A 20,449-nucleotide genomic window follows, 5' to 3' on the forward strand; every position below is an offset into this window, starting at 1 on the left:
TTTTTTTTTTTTTTTTTACTTTGTGTGCCTCTCAGTAAACTATATTCGTGCCATATTAACTTAAAACATTTTTGTTACTGTGTTTGACTTTTTAAAGTTTTGAGGAAAAAAAACGGCGAAAAAATAAGCATAGATTTGTTTGTTCAGCCAAGATTAAGATACCAACGATAGAAGGTACCTTTGAGATGAAGGGAGATATAGAATCAAAGAAAAAGGAAGCAGAAAACTCCTCAGCCTACTACATGATAAAAGTCTTGGAATCTTCTCTAATGAGTAATCTGCAAATGCATGAAAGTTTAGATTCAGTGGGAGCTGTGGAGAAGATCTTCAACTACAGTTTCAAGAACACAAATCTTCTGAGAGAAGCGCTGACGTACAACATTTCTCATTCACTTTTGCTTCAGCGGCTTAACTTTGTTGGCAAGCCTGCTCTTTCTCTCGCCCTCATGAATCATATATACCTCGCTCACCCTAAGCTCGAACCTAACGAATTGGAGTTGTTGCGAAGTGCAAATACACGTAACGATAGGTTCGCTCGTGTCATCGTCAAACATGGCATCTACAAATTCCTTATATACAGTGTTCCCGATTCAAAAAGAGAGGTAAATCATTTTTATCTCTTGTGAATGTTCGCTTTGATCGAGAACATATCTTCTTATGATATATACTCACTACTTTTGGTATCATCTCTTAGGTTATAAAGTTCATAGAGTTGTTAGGCAAAGAAGATGATCCAGATCCATACAGATTTGTGAAATCCCCAAAAATAATCACTGACCTTGTAGATTCTATAGCTGGAGCTGTTTATATAGATGTGAATCTTGATGTTAAAAGACTCTGGGAGGTTTGTTATGTTCTCACTCGCTTTTTGTGTTTTCAAATTCTGTGTTATTATATTATGATTCTCAACTTACAAAAAAAAAAAGAAATGAAATTTGCAGATAATGGGGAGTCTTTTGGAGCCAGTACTAACACTTGATGATTTGCGGCAGCAACCTGATATAATTCTTACGCTTTTTGGCGTGGGATATAAACAAGGCAAGCGAGTTGAGTTCAAGTATCGTAAAATTGGCAGCCGGTCCATTATTGGTGAGGTATACCTTGATGATAAATTTATAGCTTGTGGGAAGCCTAATAAGTGTGGAAATATCGCAAAGATGAATGCTGCTAGAGCGGCTTTACAGACTTTGTCGGAGAGTATGCCCATTGAAATGGTTATGAATGATTACATTGAATATGAAGATGCAAAAGAGAAGTTGATTGGGATTTGCAAAGACAGAAACTTGTCAAACCCGGTTTTCAGGTATATATTAGTCCTACTCACTTTAGAGCTGTCTTGTTTCTAGGGTCTTGTAATCTCAGGAAGCAGAGTGCATTTACTGTTTTTACTGTGAGTGACACAATGCGCCATATTAACAGATACAACCATTATGCCACTTTGTTCGAATCTTTTCAGTTTTAAGAGCTTTGAGAAGGGATATATTTGTACAGTTAAGGTTGAGACTTCAACTGAAGAAGGTACCTTATGCATCAAAGGTTTCAAAAGACAACGTAAGAAGATTGCTGAAAACAACGCAGCCTCCCACATGATAAGAACTCTGAAATCTTCTCCGTTGAGTCGTGTCATAAAGAATCTGCAACTGCAGCAACTTTTAGATGAGAAGAAGGATCGGAAGATGCAGAGAACTTTAGAAAAGAAGAAGAATTCAGAAAAGAGGAAGCGGCAAAGTTTAGATGAGAGCAAGAGTCCACAAACGCAGAACAGTTTAGATGAGAAGAAGAATCTGGAAATGGAGAATAGTTTAGATGAGAAGAAGAGTCCACAACTGCAGAACAGTTTAGATGAGAAGAAGAATCTGGAAATGGAGAATAGTTTAGATGAGAAGAAGAGTCCACAACTGCAGAACAGTTTAGATGAGAAGAAGAATCCACAACTGCAGAACAGTTTAGATGAGAACAAGAATCAGCAAATGCAGAATAGTTCAGATGAGAAAGGGGATCTGCAAATGCCTAATAGTTTAGAAAAGAAGAAGAATCTGCTTTCAAGAAAGAGAAGGCGGCAAGATGAGAACAAGAATCTGGAATGGAGAACAATTTAGATGAGAACGAAAATCAGCAAATGGAGAATAGTTTAGATGAGAACGAGAACATGCATCAAAAGCTAAGAGGAAAAGGCGTTGAAAGATTTAGTTAAGTTTTTTGGTATTTCTCTTTTGCACAGTTGACAAACGCTTATTGTATTTCATTAATCTTATTGGTGCAATGAGTGAGTCTCTAGAATCAATCAAACTGTCCTCCATTCCAATTTTTGTCATATGTCTAAGACACATTGTTCACTATATCGTCTTTTCTTTTTGTCAGCCATTTTTGTCAACTTTTTGTGATAATTACAATATTTAAGTCCTTCTCAAGTTCAAAATGGCTCTCAAGTTCTAAAAAGATTCAAAACTCCAAGTTCAAGTTGGAATTGTCAAACTCAAAACTTATCTTAGTTAATATTTATCAAAACTCCAAGTCCAATATTTATCATTGATATCTTCTTTTTTGTTTTCGTCAATTTTATCTTCAATTTCAAATATATAAAAATTGAAATTTCCTTTTATGTGAGATTGGCGGACAAAAGGAAAGAATAATTAAGACTGATAATTAAGAGCATAGTTGACCAAAAAAAAAAAAAAACCGTTAATTAATAATTTACTCGTAGATGTGATAATGATAAGAAATATAAATTTGAAAACCGTTATTATTTAAATATTCTGTTCACAAATCAATTGGTACTTCTTAAGTTATCCCTTTTCTATAAATACGTTTCTCGTAACCTATACATTAGTCACAAACACATACTAAACAAAGCACAACAAAGTACGTAAGAAGGAAAAAAAAACGATGGCTCTCTCTGGTTCACAAAAGAAGCTGCTCATTCTCGTCGTGGCCATTGCATGTCTCTCCTCATCTGGAGCAGAGGCGTGGAGCTGGAGCTGGAGCAACGGGTCGGGTTGGGGTTGGGGATCTGACGGGTCAAGTAGCTCTAGCTCAGGTCCTGGTTCAGACTCTGACGGTTCAAGTTGGAGTTGGGGCTCGTTCCCTGGTTGGGGATCCGACAACTCAGGTTCAGGTTCAAACGCTGATGGATCTGGTTGGGGTTGGGGTTGTGGATGGGGATCTGATAGGTCAAGCGGCTCTGGCTCCGGTTCAGGTTCAGGTACCAACCCTGACGGTTCAAGTTGGAGTTGGAACTGGAGTCCTAAGTCAGGCTGGAGTTGGAGTTGGGGCTCAAACGATAACAATTCAAACAGTTCGGGTTGGGTTTCGGGTTCCTACACGGATTGTGAAACACCAAGAAAAATCGTAGTGGGAGGATCAGAAGGATGGACGAAAGGGTTAAATTACAAAGAATGGGCTTCCAATAATGCTCCTTTCTACATCAATGATATTCTTGGTTAGTAAATTTACTTAGTGATAATGTTGAATAACTTCTTCTTTTTTTTGTCACCCGTTGAATAACTCTAATTTGATGAAATTTAAGTCAGGTTAAATTAACTAAATAATTGGTGATAATTTTTATTTTTTCTTTCTAACAGTTTTCAAGTATGACAAATCTGCCAAGCGCCGGAATAATGTGTATTTGTTCCAAGACCCATGGAGTTACATGAATTGCGATTTCAAGAATGCCAGAAAGATTGGTTCAACAAAGAAAGGATCTCACGAAAGTTTCAACTTCACACTTAGGAAAATACAGCCTTACTTCTTTGCCTCGGGGGAGCATGATGGAGATTATTGCTGTAACCATAACATGAAGTTAACTGTCTTCCCAGTCCCTCACCGTTCTGATTAAATCTTTAAGCCTATCATGTTATTATAACATGAAGTGTAGTTATGGGTTTTTGATTAGTTTTTCGTTTTTGAATACTCTTTATTTTTTGGATATGAGAGATTGATCTAGGGTTTTTAATACTCTACAAAAACATATTACGTACCTAAAGTTATACTTATTTTATGATGATAATACCTTCTGACTAAGGTATTATCTAATATATGCATGATGAGATTAACATCCATAATATATTAGTTAACAATTGTATACTCAAACAAACATTTAGGGGTTCTTCAATCATAGATTTTAATAAAATTCTGCCTCGCTCTGCGGTTATTTAAGTTAATGTCATCAAACTTCCTACATGGAGCAATTCATTTTATCGTGTCTTTGCATGGTGTAGGAACAATAAGTAACTTGATAGTTGATACGAATACATCGGAGTGGAATTAAGGGGATGAAAAAAAAAAAAAATACATCGGAGTGGAATTAAGGGGAATTATTATATCTAGACGAGTCATGGAAAAAATTGTTATGCCGTGGATGAAAAATAGTTGAGGGCAAATTTTTCTTTTGGTTGAAGAAGAAACATGAATAACCATTGTGACTGATTAGTCCCTGCTTCGACTCGTTTACAATCTCAAAACAATAATGTGGAGTAACACTCACGTCTAATTTGGATTGATTCTAAGCAATCCCACGAAAACAGTTACTCCTTCTCACACCTAAGAGCTATTGATGTCCTTCTTCTTCCCTTGAAAGCACTAAAAATCCGGCCCAACCATCTTGCTCCTCAAACCTCACCCAAGCTTCTCTTTAGCCCTTTGGAACAACAACAAGCCAACTTTCTCTTTCTCTTTTTCTCTCGAAGCGACAAAAACACACTAGACAAAAAGAGAAATAGGCTCGGTCAAGTTTTCTTTAGAAAAAAATATGATTTTCAAACCAATTTTGGACTTAACGAACGATTTTAAACAAACCGACTAACCACAAAATTAGTGATGTCAACCGATATCTTTCTTGGTGTCGATCACACCCATACTCTTAGATTAGGGATGTTAAATATATTGTAGTTTAGAATTTGGTCTTAATATTTTTTTTAAGAAGATAAACACATGAAACCTACAAATGAAAGATCATGTGATATTTTTTTATCGGGACACACATGAAACCTATAAATAAAAAGATCATGTGATATAAGCGTAATGCACGAATGACAGCTTCATAGAATTTTTATATGGTTTATCTAGGGGCGTCAAAATGGTCGAGTCTAATGATTCAACTCAACTCAAATCATAAATCCTAATAAGTTAAAAATTTTTACCCTAATGAGTTGATGGATTAAATGAGTTGATGATTAAATGAGCTAAGAGTCAAATGAGCTTGGGTATAATGAGTTTATTATGAGTTAACCCACTAACCCATCAATTTCTACATATTCAACCTAATATCATCAATATTATCATAATATCACCATCATCATCATCATCCTAGCATGATCATACCATCATCATCATCATCATCATACTACCATCATTATCATCATACTAATATCATCATCTTCTTCATACTATTATCATCATAACTTCACAATCATAACAACATCACCATCATCATATCAACATATATATCATAGTCAATATCACGATGTCATCATCATATCATAATTTTTCAGCCAAAATCTCAAATCCGCAATTTTGCCGCTAAAAAGCAAACTCCTAATTTTCTGCTAAAAACACAAATCCGTAATTTTTCAGCCAAAATTCAGAATGTATTATTTTCCCGCTAAAAACTGTAAACTTCCCGCCAAAAATATAAATCCACAATTTTCCCGCCAAAATGCAAACCCGTAAATTTTCCGCCAAAATGAAAAATCCGCAATTTTCTGCCAAAAACGAAAATCCGTAATTTTCCCGCCAATATCTCAAACCTACAATTTTCCCGCAAAAAAAGCAAACTCGTAATTTCCCGCCAAATTCCTAAATCCGTAATTTTCCGCCAAAACACAAACCGGTAATTTTCTCGTCAAAATCTCAAACACAAAATTTTCCCGCTAAAAACGCAAACCCGTAATTTTCCCACTAAAATGTAAATCCGTAATTTCCACTTAAAGTTATGTGATGTTGATGGTGATAATAATGATGATGGTGAAAACGATAATATAAATTAATTATAATTATTTTTATGTTAACTATTAATTAATTTAAAGTGTAATGGATTAACCTAATTAATTATCTAACTCATTTAACTATATGGATTCATGGGTTGATCCAACTCAATTGTTAAATAAGCATAGTCAACTCATAAACTTATTTAACTTTAAACTCATTGGATAATAAGTTGAATTGGGTTAAGTTAACCATTTTAACACCACTAGGTTTATCAAATTAATATTTATATTATTATATGTTTAGTTACATGATATTACGTACATAAATTAATGTTTGAATTCAAACTCACGCCTAGAAATTCAGATAATGCTTTTGAGATTCTGATATTAAAGAAAGCAACATTTTTTATTACTTTATCAAAACAAGGCTTTAAAATTAAATAGATACAGTATTTTTGTAAGCATTTTTCTTCACCATTAGGGTAATCTTTGACTATCCAACAAAATATTGGTTGTGGCCTTGTGGGTTCCAAACCAGCACCAACTCTCCTGATTTTGCACTATGGTTTTACGACACAATGGTTTATCAACATTGAACACAAATCTCTTATTACGAATTAGCCTAACTAGTCCCAAAAACTAGTTTAAGGAAGACAGACTATCATATTCTTTATATATCGTCCAAAGATCTTTATCCCATTCGATATGGGACTTGGACTCTAATGGCCCCTCTCGAGATATGGTGAGAAATGGTCCAATACATAAACTGTCCAAATCCAACATCTGGAAAATACCACAATAAGATATGTTATTTATATGGGTCATTAAGGTGGAAAATTATTTATTTGTGGGAAATTGCTTGTTGGACTTAACCATGGCTATGATACTATATTAGGAATATGACGTAACTAATCCTAAAAGCTAGATCAAAGGAGAAGGATTGTCACATCCTAATACCATACTAGGAATATGACGTAACTAATCACACTTTGACGTAACCATGGTAGTGCTTTGATCCATGACCCTAGATTTAAGCCTCTTATTCAGGAATATTGGGACAGCGCGGAGCAGCTCTATCATTCTACTTCTGCCATGTACCGATTCTCAAAGAAACTCAAAGCACTAAAACCAAAACTCAAAGTGTTGAGCCGTGATCGATTGGGAGATATAACAAAAACAGCAAAGGAGGCATACTCCGCACTTTGTTCTTGCCATGGTGACACACTTACTCATCCCACCGAGGCTAATATCAGACGAGAATCTGTAGCATATGCTCGCTGGTTACATGTTTCAGAGCTAGAGGAGCGTTATTTGAAACAGAAATCAAAGCTTCATTGGTTACGTGTTGGAGATGGTAACAATAAAGCTTTCTACAATGCTGCAAAGGCGCAGGAGGTATGCAATGCTATTAAAGAGGTTACCTGTGTGGATGGAAATGTTGTTGACACACAAGAGATGATTAAAGTGGAAGCCGTCCGCTTTTTCCAATCTTTTTTGGGGTATAAGCCAGAGCAGTACAGGGGAATAATTGAGGATACTATTGGTGCTCTAATAGATTTTCGCTGTTCTGATGAACAGCAGACTGATTTACAGAAAGAAGTTACCGAGACAGAGATTCGGGACACTCTTTTCTCAATGCCTTTGGAGAAGAGCCCTGGACCTGATGGATACACCGTGGAATTCTTAAAGGATTCCTGGTCTGTTATCAAGAGCGATTTTGTTATTTCGGTTCAATCCTTCTTCCAATTTGGCTTTCTTCCCAAAGGGGTTAACACTACGATTTTGGCCCTCATCCCAAAGAAGAAAGAGGTGAAAGAGATGAAGGACTATCACCCAATATCTTGTTGCAATGTTATTTATAAGGTAATATTGAAGCTCATTGCTAACAGATTAAAGAAGCTCCTTCCGGAATTTATTTCTCCAACTCAGTCAGCATTTGTGAAAGATAGATTGTTGATGGAGAATGTTCTCTTAGCTTCTGAAATTGTTAAAGATTATCACAAGGAAAAAGTTTCACCACAAAGTGCCATAAAGATTGATATCTCAAAGGCTTTTGATTCAGTGCAATGGCCTTTCCTCCTCACCACACTTACGGCCCTAGCTTTTCCCCCCCAAATTTATCCACTGGATCGAGTTGTGTATCACCACGGCGTCTTTCTCTGTGCAGGTCAATGGCGAGTTATCAGGCCTGTTTCGCAGTGAGAGGGGGCTCAGCAAGGCTGTTCTCTCTCGCCTTACCTGTTTGTTATATGTATGCAAGTTCTATCTGCCATGTTTAATAAATCTGCTCAGACCAGAACAATAGGGTACCATCCCCGATGTCAGAACCTGCACCTTACACATTTATGCTTCGCTGATGATCTGCTTGTGTTTACTGATGGTACTAAAAGATCTATCGAGTGTATACTTACTATTTTTGAAGATTTTGCAGAATTTTCAGGTCTGGAAATTAGTCTCGAAAAATCGACATTGTACTTGGCTGGAGTCACAGCCTCGGACCAGGAATCAATTTTGACCTCCTTCCCCTTTGCAGCCGGTTCATTACCCGTCAGGTACCTTGGTCTTCCTCTCCTAACCAAATGGATGACCTCAAATGATTATTCACCACTTGTTGAGAGAATCAAGACTCGTATTGGCAGTTGGAAGGCTCGACATCTTTCTTTTGCTGGTCGCCTACAACTCATTACCTTTGTTATTCATAGCCTGGCAAACTTCTGGATGTCTGCCTTTTGCTTACCGCGAGCTTGCCTTACCAAAATTGATAGCCTCTGCTCTGCTTTCTTATGGTCAGGCCCTGCTTTGAGCTCAAAGAAAGCAAAAGTGTCTTGGGACGATGTCTGTCTACCGAAAGAAGAAGGAGGATTGGGACTGAGGCCGCTGAAAGAAGCAAACACAGTCAGCTGCTTAAAGCTCATTTGGAGAATCATTTCCTCAAACTCCTTGTGGTCTCAATGGATTCGACTTTACTTACTGCGCAAGGGATCCTTTTGGTCTATTCGAGAAAATTCATATTCCGGTTCATGGATGTGGCGCAAGCTACTTAAGCTCCGTGATGTGACTACTGGCTATGTTAAATATGAGGTTCACAATGGAAGCACAATATCTTATTGGCATGACAACTGGTCTCCGTTAGGGTGTTTGTTGGATCTTGCTAGACAAGGCGGCTGTATTGACATGGGAATCCCGATTCATGCCACTATAGCTGAAACCATGTCTCATCGCAAGAGGAGACACCGAATAGATTACCTGAATCAAATGGAGCTGGCTCTGGATGAACTCCGGAACAGAGGACCAACGGAAACAGAGGATAAGGCTCTCTGGAAGGGTAAACATGACCGCTACAAGGACTCTTTCAACACTAAGGAGACATGGGAAATCTTACGTGTGCCACGAGGGAGAGTCAGTTGGCATAGATGGGTTTGGTTTCCTAACGCTACACCGAAGTACTCGCTCCTTGTTTGGCTTGCAGCTCTCAACCGATTAACAACAGGCGATCGTATGCTACAATGGGGTGGTGGGGCTCTCACTAACTGTGTCTTCTGCCACTTCCCCATTGAAACACGTGATCATCTTTTCTTCAGTTGCCCCTACTCAACTGTGATTTGGACAGACCTCATGTCAAGGCTCCTCGGTCACAGCTTCTCCACGTTTTGGTCAAATGACGTCACCCTCTTAACAGATGCAACTCTAGGGAGGGACAAACTTTTTCTGCTGAGGTACACCTTCCAAGCCTCAATTCACTCTCTCTGGACAGAAGGAAACAGACGCCGGCACGGGGAACCACCAACACCAGCAAATCTGTTCATCAAGACTCTAGACAGGTTTGTCCGAAATCGACTACTCTCCATAAATGATCATGGGAATGGGTTTTACGCGGATTGCATGCTTCTATGGTTAAACTCGAGATTTCCCTAAGTCACTAAAAGTTTGTATTTCTTTAAATTAAACAGTTGTAGCTCTTAATAAAGCACATAACCAAACACTTATGTAAACAATATTTTTTTGAATAAATTTTACATTTTATTCAAAAAAATAATAATAATTTGTTGTGATTTTTTTTTGTCTTATTGAGTTGGTAATTGCTATCATTTGTATATAATCAAATCTATTTGTGATTAATATAAAATCCTCCATAATAACATATTTCATACCATTTCTAAATTTCCATGTTTCATAAAATTACCAAATTTCCATTTCTGGTTTTTTAATTCTCTATTAGTAGATACATGGATTTGTGTAAGACTTGTTGATATAAAAAGAGGTATTCAATCAAGAATTGGAAGTTGTTTTTCATAAAATGAAAACTTCTATCTTATTCATAGAATTTTTTAAAAAAGTTTATTAAAAATTCATTGTTATTGGTTATTGATTTGAAGTAATACATTTAAATATGCTGTTATTGGAAATATATAAGCAATGAATATTAAGTGATTTCATGGTGTTTTTTATGGATTTGTTAATTTAAATTACAAAGATAAAAAAATTATGGTTTTATGTGAGGTTGTAGATAATTAATAAATAACAAATATAAAAAAACTTCTCTGATCACCAAATATCATCAAAATCTTGAATTTAAAGATACTAGATTTTAATAAATTTTGAAAACTTATTAGCCAACAACAGTTTTCAGATATTATATAATATTTTTAAAAATATTTAATACAATGTGTTACGTTCCCCGCTTGTTTTATATTTTATTTATCAAAAAACTCTGGATATCGTTAGAAAGGTCCAAATTACATGTTTTATTGAAGGTAAAACATCATTTATATATGGTTCTAACAAATCTGTAATCAATCAACATGTTACGTGTGTATAGGTGAAGTGTAAATACCAAAGACAAAAGTCAATGTTGTATGCCGGGACAACCGTTAAGACATTGACATTTTTGGAGTTTCTTGTCAAAGATAAAATAATAAACTCAACTTGCAAATCTCGTTTAGTATTCTTGACCATCGACCACGAACTTTATACATGTATACGCAAATCTGTTTCTGTTAATTTAAACGAAAATTTTCATATAACTTTTGTCAAATATGAAACACAAGAACAACGTTAGAATTTGATTCGAGTAAAGAATGTGATTGGAGTATATGACTGATAGAAGTTTTTGTAGTCGGTTGAGATAAATGAGTTCGGACCTATCAATTATTTTTGTTGAAAATTTTGATTTGGAAACTTCTTAGTGATAATACTTATTAAAGTATAGTGATTAAAATTGTTAATTACCCAAAACGTAAGAAAATTAGAAATCACGTATTCCCTTCGCGTTAGATAGAATCTTTCTCAAAAAAAGGTACACCTAATTAAGGATATATGAATCTACGGAGACCAAGCATTTTATTCATAAGAAAAGAAATAACTTTTTCAATAAAATGAAACAAAAAAAAACTAAAAAAAACTTTTTTATCGATTGATTCATTTTCAAACTTTCAGTTATCAGTTGTATGAAGTGAAGTAAACACAAACAGGGACTTGTAAAGAAGCTAAGCCACATAAATTACAAGGAAGTAACATCCAAGTAATACTAGTCTTTGCCGGCTCAAAAGATGTTTATAATTTTCAAATAGACACGAGCACATTGACAAATAAATACGAATGTCTTTATAAAACGGAAATACAAAAACTATTAATTGGTCGCATTATAACACAAGAAACAACACAAGAGTAGTTAAGCTATTATAATGTGTGTGTTATCTTCAACAATCAACAAAATCATATTATAAATTGGATATTTGGAGGTATTTAGCCACCATTACTTTGACAATTACGTTAATCACGCAGGAAAAATAATTCGAGAAGCCATCCTCTATTGAACATGATATTGTTTCATTACAAATTTCCAATACAAAGACCTGCAACAATAGTCAATGCTCATAAAATAATAGAACAACAATTAAACTCTTTTGCTGCATGAGAAACTGAACCTTTTCCCCACATGAGTTTGACAAATGACAAGTTAATTTTTTTAACCTGTCATACATAGATATTGTGATAAATAAATTTTTAAAAATTATTGTTACTACAAAATACAAAATTTATAGCTTCTGGATATCCGAACGTGTAGTAATCTATTCGAGTTTCAGTCTGGAAAGATGTAAAGGCCAATAATTGTACAATCCTCTTGATATATAAAATAGGATCAGAAAAAAAAATTGATAAAAAAACAACCATGAAAAAGAAAAACTAAAATGACCAAGCTAATTTGGTCCAAAAGAACATATAGAAATGAGAACTAAAAAAATCATCATAATTAAGTCACGACCCATTAGGTAGGTGAGACTTATAAAGGCATCTCCTAATTCAATCACCATTCATTTTTCTCCATCTCTCTCTCTCTCTCTCTCTCTCTCTCTCTCTCTCTCTCGCTCTCTCTCTAAACTAAAGTCAAGCTTTACGTCTGAAAGGGGAACACCTTCCAAGAACCAAGAAAGGCAAAAGAAGAACAAAGCATCCAAAGAAGAACACCCATTAATGGAGATAGAAGTGGCAGTAGCAGCAGCAGAACTCAATTTCGACAGCACAACTTCGTCTCCATACATAACAGCTCCTTCAAGCCCAACTCGATTTGGCAACAACAATGTTTTCTTCTTTAGTGCACCCACAAGCCCTTCTCCTTCCACTTCCTCCAACATACCTTTTGATTGGGATGACCAACCAAGAACTCCCAAGAAGAGATCAGCCAGCGATTTCGAAGACGATTTCGAGTTCAATTTCAGTGGTCAATTGGCGAAAACTTCTTTCTCTGCCGCTGATGAGCTCTTTGATGGAGGAAAGATTCGACCTTTAAGACAACCACTCACTCCTCCTTTTTCTTCTCCTAGATCTAGGGATCCTGATATAGAAATTTCCGATGGTCAGCAAGATCGAGGAAGAGACCGGTCTCTGGGATCTTCTTCTTCGCGTTATGATCGTAAAGGAAGCCGTTCTACGTCTCCATTGAGAGTTTCAGACATTATGGTTGATGAAGAAGAAGAAGTACAGTCAACAAAAATAGTTGCTTCCAACACAAGCAACCACAAATCCTCTGTTTTCTTGTCAGCAATTCTGTACCCTGGTCGTGCGTATAAGAAGTGGAAACTCAAAGATCTGTTGCTGTTCAGGAGTGCTTCAGACGGAAGACCAGTTCCGACCAAAGATTCCTTGAAAAGATACGATATTCTAACAAAGAGAGAGGCCGAGGATGTGAGAAGTTCGAGTATCCGGTCGAGAGAGAGTTGTGACTCGTCGGTGTCTATGTCAAGGAGGAGGAACGGAGCGGTGGTTTCAGCTCACGAGATGCATTACACTGAGAACAGAGCAGTGTCGGAGGAATTAAAGAGGAAGACATTCTTGCCGTACAAGCAAGGCTGGTTAGGCTGCTTAGGGTTTAACCCTACGGTCCATGAAATTGCAAGAGTTGGGTCACTGTCACGTGCTTCTTCTTGATCCCTCTTGTACTTTTCTTTTGTTCTTATATATTTTATATTCGCTTTTTTGATGGCTTTAATTTTCAGATGTGATGGTGAGGTTCCATCGAATTGATGGATACATATATCATATTGTTTAATTCGCGACGTTTTGATACATATACATATGAATGAATAAAAGAAGAAAGAAAAAAAATGCAAAATTTGACATACGATGTTGTTTTGGCTAATGCTTCATTCGACGAAGGATGTCCATCGGATACTAATTGAAAGCTAAACGAATTCGCCCCACCATCACATGACACAAGAGAGTTATCAAAGAAAGGCACATATTTAACAAATTTGCCCCACCATAACTAGGCTACTAGTAGTGAGAGTGCTCATTCTTTTCACGAGCCCCATCTACTAATTAAGTGTCAATTAATAATAAAAATATTTTCTTTTCTTATAACAATTAAATAATTAGAAATTTCATATGAAAAGGATCAATACTAAATTAGTGAATTCGAAAATTGCTAATTGTGTTTTTTTGGTAAACCAACAATTCCTCGTCTAGTATTAGAGACGGATAATTTAAAAACAAGTATGGTTTTTGATCTAAATAAAAGTGGAATTCGGTTTGAAGATGAATATCTCCATAAAAATAATGATAACGATTTAGAAATCTTACATCATACTAATGTTACGAGTCAAATAATAATAAATAAGAATCATAGGTCATATGAATAATCTTTGTTTAGACTTGGACTATTCTTTGAAGGCATTACCATGAGACTGAGAGAACAAAAAATAACAAAACCGAGAATGTAGTGTATGTTTTGTAGAAGACACCTGTCGTGACGTTACATTTTCACATCTAGCTCTCCCAGAACTTGTCATAGGACAATTTGTAATTATTGTAAAAGAATAGATTCAGTACAAATTGTATTTGTAGTTTATAGATAAGAATAAAATATTATAAATTGCTCACAGACCGTAGTGAATTAAAAAAAAGTGTTGGAGAACAAGGAGGCTGAGCCGAAAGAGAGAATAGCAAAAGAAGAAATGCAATGCTCCTTAATCATGAGGTTTTGTGCAATAATAATGGTTAATGATCTCTTAACAGAATAAAGTGTTTGGACCACATATTATAATATTAATAATTGTTATATATTTAACATTTGATTAAGTAACTGATTACAACCTAATATGAGTTAATAATACCGTTTATTACTCTTTTTATTTTATTTTTAATCTTCAAACAACTCTATTGCAATGATGGATTTTGGGGCAACGCCTGGCGTTTTACTGTTTTTCTTTTCTCTGGATAATTTATATATTTGGAAATTGTTAATATATATGATCCAAATCAGTAATTTAATTGAACGGTGACAGACAAAATTGAAATGAGATCAGAGAGGTGGTTGACCATTTATGAAAATGTTTGATACTACTTTGATTAGACAGGTTCCATGACCATTCTTAATTGTTATTGGTGTTTAATTAATTAAATATTATTGTACCAAACTCTTTCAATACATAATTATTGCTAAGAAAATAATTGAAAATGTTTACAAAGAAACTATAAACACATGTAATTCATATCGATCTTTGGGAGGAAATGAGGGACTAATTTCTTTAGCTCGCTAATGGTCTGGATGTACACCACTAAGAAGCAAATGGAAAAAGACCTATACGGTCAGACGACGAAGCAAACAACACCGAAGAGCAAAGAACACGTGCCTATGATTTCCTGCAAAACCAAAATATATCGTAAACTATTTCACGTAGCTGAGAAGTGACCACGATCTAATGACATTCATAAGTCCATGAAAAACTGGCACAACCTCACCTAAGATCAACTCTTTTCTCTTAAAATGAAGTTACTGTAATTAGACTAATATGTTGTGACCCAATAGATTGATAGAAAAAAAAAGTAAAAGAAAAAATATTTCACTAGCGATTCTCAAAATACCAAAGTAGAATACGAGGTCAGTAATATCAATGGAATAAGTGCCCCATCTCATCTTATTATATAAAGTTCAAACATTCTCAGTAAATCGTGACACATAGCCAAACTGTAGTAATGATTTAATGTAGTTATGATTTGTTTAATTAATTGCTCATATCTTATAATAATACGTGTTTTAATATTTTTAATTTTGTAATTTAAAATATGCTAGGTTAGACCCACACTATGTTGTGGATTGTTTTTTATAACAATTTTTAGATATAGTAGGTTGTATCTGCGCTATCCCGTAGAATTATTTTTAAAAGTTTTATGTTATTTTTCTATTTTTTATTTTTTGTAAACATAATTTATTTATTTGTTATTTGGAATCAAATATCATAACTAATAATAACTAATAATGTCTATAGAGTTCATAGGGAGACATCACTTGATCATATTAAGTTTTCAATTAATGGTGGTTTGGCTAGATTATATTGAAGTTATTTTTATCTTTTCTCAACCAAAATCAAAAAGGAAAAAAAACTAACAACCACAACTTGTTTAGAAGCTCATGATGAAGTTCTTGAAGCTATATGTTAAGCCAAGCTGACTATTAAAAAGAAAAAAATTTGTTTACAAAAAACTAAAAAAAAAGTTGTTCTTGAAATTGTTAATCCAAGCTGACTATAAAAAAAGGGAGATTTTGTTTACAACAAAATATATATTATGAAAGATGGCCAACTCTCTCCATTTGAGTGACACATCAGCAGTGGAGAGAGTGCCACCTATCTATTCTCATTAAAAGCAAACAGAACTAAACTTAAAGAAAAATATGAAACATCATTTATGTCTTTTTTTTTATATATCACAAACAGTTTCAATACTTACATAAGAAATTTAGATGCATCACCAAAAGACAAAAGGACATCGGAAGTAAATCAAAGCACCACTTCTTCCTCTTGGTGTAAACAATGAATGTATTGACATATGATTTAAGCGTTACAAATTTGTCAATAGTTTGAAAAGTTGCAGTAGTAATAGAGATATTAGTTAATAATGTAAAGAAATTTATGAAAGTTTGTCCCTAAAGAAATAAATTTTTATATATAAAGAAGATTGGAGTTTTGTTCACTATCAAATGGAAGATATTTGAATAAAATTGTAGAATGTTGGTTTAGAAAAATACAGAGAAAAAGAGGAAGATAGTTGAATAAATTCACGACTGTTGGTTTTCCTATTTTAATATTTAGAAGTTGTCAAAAAGAAAACTGAATAAAATTCTTATTAAAAACCAAATTCTAGAGTTATATTCAAAAAATTGAAGATCTGACATAAAAAGAAGATGTCTATCTTAATTATATCTATTAAGGAGTGTAGCCGATCCACAATTCTTGATAAATATAAAATGTTAGTGTTTCATAGCATTTAATTGAGAAGTTTAAGTATGAATATATCTAAATACTTAACCTTTTTTTTTTGAATGAATGTAAAATTTATTCAACCAAAAAACTCTTTGTTACCAAATATGCATCTTTGTTACCAAATATGCATCTTTGTTACCAAATATGCATCTTTGTTACCAAATATGCATCTTTGTTACCAAATATGCATCTTTCATTTAAAATATATATTTTTGAAGTTTTAGACAAGAATTGTATAGAATGTTTAAATCTTTCAAGACAAAGTTGTTCATGCATGTATCTAATAATTCAATTACAAAATGAGAAAACCTGTGTAAAGTATTAAAACAATCAACGTCAAATTATATGTTTCAAGATTTTCACAACTAAAAAAACAAAGATAAACTCTACATAAGAAACAAATTAGTAGCAAATTAAATTGTTTAAAAACCGGTAAACCATAAAGCCCGCGCATAGCGCCCTCTCAAACTCTCTCCCTCAGCATGCCACCTCAGCACCCAAGAGTGTGCCACATGTATCTTGTCTTCAATTTCTTATATGATAAAAATATGTAAATAATTAAATAGTTTTAAAAAGACAAAGAAATTTATTAAAAGCAATAACTTAAACTGACTAGACCACTTATTAACGATTAAATTGGAAACTGTTATCTATAACGGCAGTAATAAAAGACCTAAAATATGGAGTTTGGAACCACTAAACCTTTTCGTTTTCTTAACACCCAAATTATTAATAGTGCAGACTTTGAAGAATATTAATACACAAATACGGTAGTGGAATACTAATAAATATGGAGTTTAAAAAGACAATGTGGTTAGATTTTGTAATTACAATTAAAAATCTTATGGAAAAACAAATAAATAAATGATGTAAGAAAATTAGAATAATATTTTTACAGTTGTCTTATTAGTTTCTTCTAAAGTTATTAACGGATTATTATGAACCAACTTAGTAATACAATCAATTGATTTGACTAATTACTATTCTATGACTTATGTCCCTAGTTGCTGATTTAGTAGCAGTTGTTGTTGTTGCTACTGCTGTAAGTGAAACTGTTGCGGCAATAAGAAGGTGTTTGATATTGTTGTTTATGCGGTTGTCCAGAAGAAAGAATTGGTATCCTACTACTCCTCAAACACTATTGCTGAGTTTGAAACATCGGTTGAGGCGTTTGATATTAAACACACAAAACATACAATAAACAAAAGTCAGAATACCAAAATACGCAACCAAAAATATAATAACACAAACGAAAACAATATCACGCACGTAGTGCCGACACACCTAGTTTTTGCAATTTTATAAAACTGATTTTTCATTGTTTCATGATTCACATCTAATTTGTACTGTTTTACATTCAATGTATGATGATTAACGAAGAATGATACATCTTTTGCCTATTTTTTACCAATTGACATTTTTAATTATCTACACGTTGAAATTATTCTTTTTTGAAGGAAAATAAATCTATAAAATTTTATTCCACTATTTTGTTATTTAGAAAAAGAAAATAAAAGAAAATTTTTATTTCTGAGGAAAAGGAAATAAAAGAAAGAAAAAAAGTTATGATCTTCTATGATCTCTGTTTCCTTATGATCTCCTCTGGGTTCTCCACTAGATAATAGCTAGACTGGTTTTGCAACGAGGCTGTTGTAGTTGTAGTAGTTTGATACTAATCGGTTTTCTCGTGTTTACTCGAGCTCGAATCTTCCTTTGCATAAAGCTTGTACCTTTAGCTTTCTTTTTATTTTCGTTTGGTGCGTTATGGCTTTTATCCACAGCAGTTAAATCACTCTGAGCTGACTTCATGTTTTAGGCACTTACTTTTTAAGAGATTGCTTCTGACTGTCACTATGGATACCAAAAATTTGGATGTTGGCTCCGACGATGCAATCAGCTGGCTCCCTCATGAGGTTCTAGGCGACCTCTTGTCCAGAGTTCCGACCAAACTGGCTGCTTCAACATCTCTTCTCTCAATAAAGGGAGGAATGTGTTTGCATTGGTACACAACCTCGATTTTGATAATTCTGTCTTCCTGGAACCAGAAGATGGTAAGCGAGAGAGGGACGAGGTCCGGGAGTGCTTCAGGAACTTTGTCGATAGAACACTGGCTTTGCAATGCGCTTCTCCGCTCAAGAAATTCTCTCTATAATATCACATTGGCGACGACAGTGAGATGGATCATATGTACCCTTGGATACGTAATGCCGTAGAGCGTGGTGTAGTGGAGCTTGACGTTAGTATTGAGCCTACCTATGGCGACATCTTGCTGCCTTATGAGTTCTTTATGAGCAAGACATTGGTTAAGCTGACACTGGGGACACGAATTTCTTTTGGAAAGTTTCCTCCAGATTTGTCTCTTCCAGCACTTAAGAGTCTCTTCTTGGACTCGGTCATTTTTGAATATGAAGATCTGTGACATGTGCTTTCTTCCTGGATGTACGGTGCTCGAGGAATTAGTCGTACGTCACAAATGCTTCTAAGAACTGCCATACTGCATATCGAGTCGGAGCATCAAGAAGCTATCAGTTCACTACGATTGTGAGCTTGAAATTGGTCCCTACAGTATTATGTCATTTGACGCCCCAAGTCTTGTGTCCTTGGACTACTCCGATTATGCCTTGGCTGTATACGAACAACTTAACTTGGCTTCCCTAGTGGAAGCTAAGCTGGATATTCGTTATTCTAAAAAAATCAAGAGGCCGGATGTATCAAGTCTCATTGAAGGGATATGCAACGTGGAGACCCTGCATCTTTCTCCAGGTTCTGCTGATGTAAGTTTGCCACTTTCTTTTCTTTCTTTGCAACTTTGTAAAGAGCTTGGACATTCTCTCTAAGTGTGGGTGTGTGTGTTTCAGGTGATTTTTCGATGAGTTAAACGTGGAATACTTCTGCCGGTGTTCAACAATCTGGTAAGCTTGTCTTTTGGGAGTAAGTATAAACGAGGTTGAAAACTGCTACCATATCGGATTGAGCAGTGTCCAAAGCTGGAGACTCTAATCATCCAGGTATATACATCATTAGCAAAACCCATGAAACGAATAGTATAGATATAAACAGAGACAAAGATAGGGACTTAGTGGTTGATCCCTTACACATGCATCTTCTTACACCTGCCTATTCTCCTGGGGCTGGATAGTTACAGAGGGGATGTGACCATTCATCCATCCCAGGTGAAGGTGTTGCGTGTTATTGGTTATGAAGGAACCGCTAAAGAGTTGGAAGACTTGAAGAAATTGATTGGTGAGTCGAAATGCCTTGAAGTGGTACAAGTGGAGGTTGTGCAAGGTGTTGTGGTAGAAGATGACGTTATATCGAAAACCTACAACGATCTAAGGATGCTCCTTGGTTTTTCACTTCCATCCAAGTGCAAGATCACGGTCGCATAATTCAACTCAACCAGGATCTGAAGCAAGGATCCTTCTTCCTTGTGCGAGTCTAACAACGATCCTGAATGGTGAGACATTGAGTTTATCCCTGATAGAAGCGTTTTGTATGTTGAGGAAGAAGATCAGCAAATTGAGATCTCTGCAGAAGAAGACAACCCGATGGAGGAGGATTCCAAAGACTATCGTCCTGAGAGGTATCACTTTGATGAGTACACAGCACCGAGACTATGAAAGGGTGTTAGGGAGGCTCATGAACGTCTCAACAAGCTTCAGAAAAGGGGCAAGGCGAGGGACAAGACACTCAGTAGTTTCAAGAAAACTTTTATGAACTTCATTAGTAAATTCAGTTGTTCGACATCCACTGCCGCCATCCCAA

At 35.1% G+C, this 20,449-nt stretch overlaps 3 protein-coding genes across 3 annotated transcripts in view; all 3 read left to right on the plus strand.

Moving 5' to 3' along the window:
* LOC104792710 (ribonuclease 3-like protein 3) overlaps positions 1–2,284 on the plus strand; it is a 9,399-nt gene extending 7,115 nt beyond the window's left edge. Inside the window, exons 4-7 of the mRNA XM_010518926.2 lie at positions 98–602; positions 695–844; positions 942–1,303; positions 1,457–2,284. Of these exons, the coding sequence (XP_010517228.1) occupies positions 98–602; positions 695–844; positions 942–1,303; positions 1,457–2,099 (1,660 nt within the window). The 3' untranslated portion in view covers positions 2,100–2,284. The remainder of the gene's footprint in view (positions 1–97; positions 603–694; positions 845–941; positions 1,304–1,456) is intronic.
* Positions 2,852–3,835, plus strand: LOC104708878 (uncharacterized transmembrane protein DDB_G0289901-like). The gene is made up of 2 exons (XM_010425537.1): positions 2,852–3,439; positions 3,582–3,835. The coding sequence occupies exons 1-2, from the start codon at positions 2,887–2,889 to the stop codon at positions 3,833–3,835; spliced, it is 807 nt and encodes a 268-aa protein (XP_010423839.1). The 5' UTR covers positions 2,852–2,886.
* Positions 12,258–13,543, plus strand: LOC104792724. The gene has a single exon (XM_010518945.2). It carries the CDS (start codon positions 12,399–12,401, stop codon positions 13,350–13,352), a length of 954 nt encoding a protein of 317 aa, XP_010517247.1. The 5' UTR covers positions 12,258–12,398; the 3' UTR covers positions 13,353–13,543.

This window comes from Camelina sativa, chromosome 1, assembly GCF_000633955.1.
Source record: "Camelina sativa cultivar DH55 chromosome 1, Cs, whole genome shotgun sequence".
In the NCBI taxonomy this organism is placed as follows: domain Eukaryota; kingdom Viridiplantae; phylum Streptophyta; class Magnoliopsida; order Brassicales; family Brassicaceae; genus Camelina; species Camelina sativa.

Bases quoted from the DNA above. Each gene is read 5' to 3' on its own strand.
- LOC104792724 (XM_010518945.2), top strand. From the start codon at position 12,399: ATGGAGATAGAAGTGGCAGTAGCAGCAGCAGAACTCAATTTCGACAGC.
- LOC104708878 (XM_010425537.1), top strand. From the start codon at position 2,887: ATGGCTCTCTCTGGTTCACAAAAGAAGCTGCTCATTCTCGTCGTGGCC. The intron at 3,440-3,581 runs GTTAGTAAATTT...TCTTTCTAACAG, and splicing joins CTACATCAATGATATTCTTG to TTTTCAAGTATGACAAATCT.